Source organism: Chenopodium album, chromosome 6 (assembly GCF_948465745.1).
Source record: "Chenopodium album chromosome 6, dcCheAlbu1.1, whole genome shotgun sequence".
Lineage (NCBI taxonomy): Eukaryota > Viridiplantae > Streptophyta > Magnoliopsida > Caryophyllales > Amaranthaceae > Chenopodium > Chenopodium album.
The window spans coordinates 74,826,070-74,829,945 of NC_137839.1; the positions used below are offsets into that span (position 1 = coordinate 74,826,070).

The 3,876-nt window shown below is 30.3% G+C and overlaps 1 protein-coding gene across 1 annotated transcript; it reads right to left on the bottom strand.

Moving 5' to 3' along the window:
• Positions 1–3,876, bottom strand: LOC145637245 (putative serine/threonine-protein kinase). The gene is made up of 6 exons (XM_081688718.1): positions 3,801–3,876; positions 2,717–2,832; positions 2,284–2,494; positions 1,966–2,203; positions 1,701–1,851; positions 1–558 (listed from the first exon to the last, which is right to left on the bottom strand). The coding sequence occupies exons 1-6, from the start codon at positions 3,874–3,876 to the stop codon at positions 256–258; spliced, it is 1,095 nt and encodes a 364-aa protein (XP_081544844.1). The 3' UTR covers positions 1–255.

Here is a 3,876-nt window from a genome sequence, read left to right on the forward strand (position 1 = left end):
GGGTTCTTAATTTGAGGTGAATTATTGAAATTGTTGGATATGGGTTGTTTACACGTTATTTTTGACAGGACCCTGAACAAATAGTGTTATCAAAATAAAAACAAAGGAAAAGTTAGTTTAATTTGTTTACAATATTAAAATTACAAGATAATTGTTTGCAAAATTTGAAAATTAAAAGGTAATTGTGACAAAAATAAATAATAAAATTCACACCAATTAGAGTTTATATCACAAATCTCAATCGTGGTGCTGTTGCTAACAGCTGAAAGAGGTAGAGATTTTGCTAATTGCAGTATTATCTTGGGAATGATCATCCCCTATGTTATAGTACATGAGATCAAGAAGATGACCAGGTTTGGATATTGATACATCTTCCCTACTTTTACCATCTCCTAGCATCTTCACAACTTCGGACATTTGAGGCCGAAGACCGGCTATCTCTTGCACACAAAGCAAGCCCACTTTAAGCACTTCGATAGGTTCTTCTTCGGGGTAATCTCCGTCGAGTGAGGGATCCACCAGCTGCTGAAGGTTGTTAGATTTGTAAGCCTTCCATACCTAATTCATGAATACGAAAGAATATGATCTATTATTTCGAGTTATTGGATGGAATGTATGTAAAATAATTGTAAGTTCACTTCAATCTTAAAAAAAATAATACGGATTATTAAATAAAAATAATTTCAGTTCAATAAAAATAAGTTTGGTTCAGTAAAATATAATTTCAGTTTAATAAAAATAAATTTCAATAAAAATTTAGTATCTATCTTTATAAAAGAAATATAATCGAAAATCAGTTTAGCACAAATAATTTCAGTTCAGTAAAATTAATTTCAACTCATTAAAAATAATTTAAGTTCAACAAAAATAAATTCAGGCCCTGTTCTTTTGAGCTTCTGGGCAGAGGAGAGCAGAGCAGGGGTGAGTAGAGCAGAGCAGATTTTAGCATTATTTTTATTAATATTAATACAACTATTATTATTAATTTTTTATTATTATTATTATTATTATTATTACTACTACTACTACTACTACTACCACTATTATTATTATTATTAATAATACTACTACCACTATTATAATTGATGGGTGAATGAAAACATAAATAGATGTGTACCACGTTAACATATGTTTATAGTGAATAGATAAAAGACGATAATGGTTTAAAATATTCAAATTATTACATATTCAAATTATTACAACATTGTAGTGTTAGATTTAATTATTAATTAATTCAATTTACTTTTTTAATTTCTTTACATAAAAAAGGTAACAAATTAGTAAAATATCTTCCTTTTTATATCATTATTTTCACTATTATTATAATAATGTAGTATTACTATTCCCAAAAAAAACATGTATTATGTGTTATTATTAAGATCAATATGTATTTAGAAATTGTTAGACATTATTATTAATAAATATTAAAAAATTTGTATTGTGAATTTTTAATTATTATAATTTTTAAATATGTACTTTAATTATTATGCACTTTAATTATTAAGTATTATTAATTATTGGTTTATTGATATTATTAATTGATATTAACCCAGAGCAGAGCAGAGCAGATTTCAGCAAAGCAAAGCAGGGCCAAGCAGAGCAGAGCAAAGCAGCTCTAAAGGACAGGGCCTCAGTTTATTAAAAATTATTTCAGTTTAGGAAAAATAAAGTGAAGTGAACAGGGCCTAATAATACATTACCTTGGTAACTAGGTATGCATCTTTTTGCTCTAAGTTGTAGTCCACGGCTTTGTGTCCACTAACAATAAGCAATAGCAGTATCCCAAAACTATATACATCTGATTTCCTCGTCAAATGACCAGAAATTGCGTATTCTGGAGCAAGATATCCCCTTTCAAGTTTTGATATTGCAACGAAAATCGTTATTACTTATGATTAACAACAAACATATAGACAAAGTGACGGAGGAAGATGTACATTGAGGAATGAGGATCATTCTACTTACAATGTGCCCGCCACACGCGTGCTCACATGAGAAACACTGTCCAAAAATAGCTTTGCCAAACCAAAATCTGCAATCTTTGGTACAAAATTCTTATCCAAAAGTATGTTAGCAGGTTTAATGTCACGGTGCACAATATGAGGGTCGACCTCCTCGTGGAGAAAGGCTAGCCCTCGCGCTATTCCGAGTAAAATGTTCGTCCTCATTTTCCAACTAAACTTTCTTCTGCTTTCAGATCCTCCTGTATGTATTTTTCATATATGATCATATCTTGAATTTAGAAAATCAATATCGAATGAACTCGATCTTTTAGTATAGTACCTAGGAAGGCCAGTTCCATGCTATTGTTTTCCATGTAGTCATAGATCAAAAATCTTTTGGTAGAAGTTATGCAGCATCCTTTAAGGGTGATGAGATTTTCATGTGTAATGTTTGATAACATAGAGATTTCGGATATGAATTCTTTTTCTCCTTGCAATGATTCGAGTTCAAGTACTTTAACTGCCACGATTGATCCATCTTGAAGGCGTCCCTTCAAATGTCCAACAAATAGAATGGTATAAGCTAATCAACAAGTCTAATTTTTATGTCACTACTAGCTAACCTTGGTAAAAAAAAAAAACTTTGTACTACCTCCGGTCCAAATTACTCGCAACTTTGGAATATTTTATATCTCACAAGTAATACCCAAAGTTGCGAGTAATTTGAACCGGAGGTAGAATTATTAATTAGGAAGTTAGAAGTAGTACTATACCTTGTAGACAGAGCCAAAGCTGCCTTCTCCAACTTTATTTGAAGCCTTGAAGCCACTGGTAGCAGTTTTTAGCTCCTTGTAAGAGAAAACGGGGATGCCTTGAAGAGTTGGCTCTCCTAGTATAGTCCATTATATTTAGTGGGAAAAGGTCAAAATAATCGTTATTCCCTCCTTCCCTCAATTAGATGCTTATTTCTCTTTATTATGTGAGTAATAAATGCTAGAAATAGACATCTAATAAAAAGACGGAGGGACTATTTTAAAACGAAGGGAATAATAGTTATTTACACCCTTTATTTTTGAAAAGTTCACAATCATATGAATTTAAATTCGACCATGATGAATGATTAAATTGAAAATAAACCGAGCTTTGTCAAAAAAAAAAAAAAAAATTAACAAGTAACATTCAAATAAATTTAACCATAATTGTTACAAAGTGTTTGGTCAGAAAGCTAATTAGGTTACCGCAACTTACCGCAACTTCCTCAAATAAAAACAAAGAAGTTAAGGGTTCGTTTGGCATTGATGTGGAAATCTTTTTTTATTTTATTTTTTTGTTAAAAGTATATGATATATTTCCCATAATGAATCAAAAATTATATAAACTTATTAAAATCATAATAATTTTGAAAACTGACAACTAAAAAGTGAAAACATTTTTTTCTTGTTTCCTGTTTTTGGTTTTTTAAAAAAAAAAACAGGAACTGAAAACAAAAAATGATGTCAAACAAGCCCTAAGTGATTCGTTTTCACCTAACAAATCAAAATTAAAGGTAATAGAGTAATGATTTATTTCTCTTTGATATATGTTATCGTTTCCTTTTCAAAAAGTCACCAAACACCCCAAAATTGACCTATAAAAACTTGGTTAATTTGTTTGTAAACAAGCTAGAACTCAGATGATATTAGAGATAAATTGTCCATAAATACATAAGGAGCGACTACTTGTTGACAATAATGTTCTCCCAAATTTATTCGACTCTAAACGGAACTAGCATAGACAACCAATGTAATAAAATAGCAAAGACACGATAAATAGGAAATGTATTCATCCGAACAAACAAACAAAAAAGAAGGAACTTACTTGGAATAATGCATTCATCATCTGAAAATCTGTGCGATTTAAAAAACCAGGGCTTACAAAAGCTCATGTTTCTCAT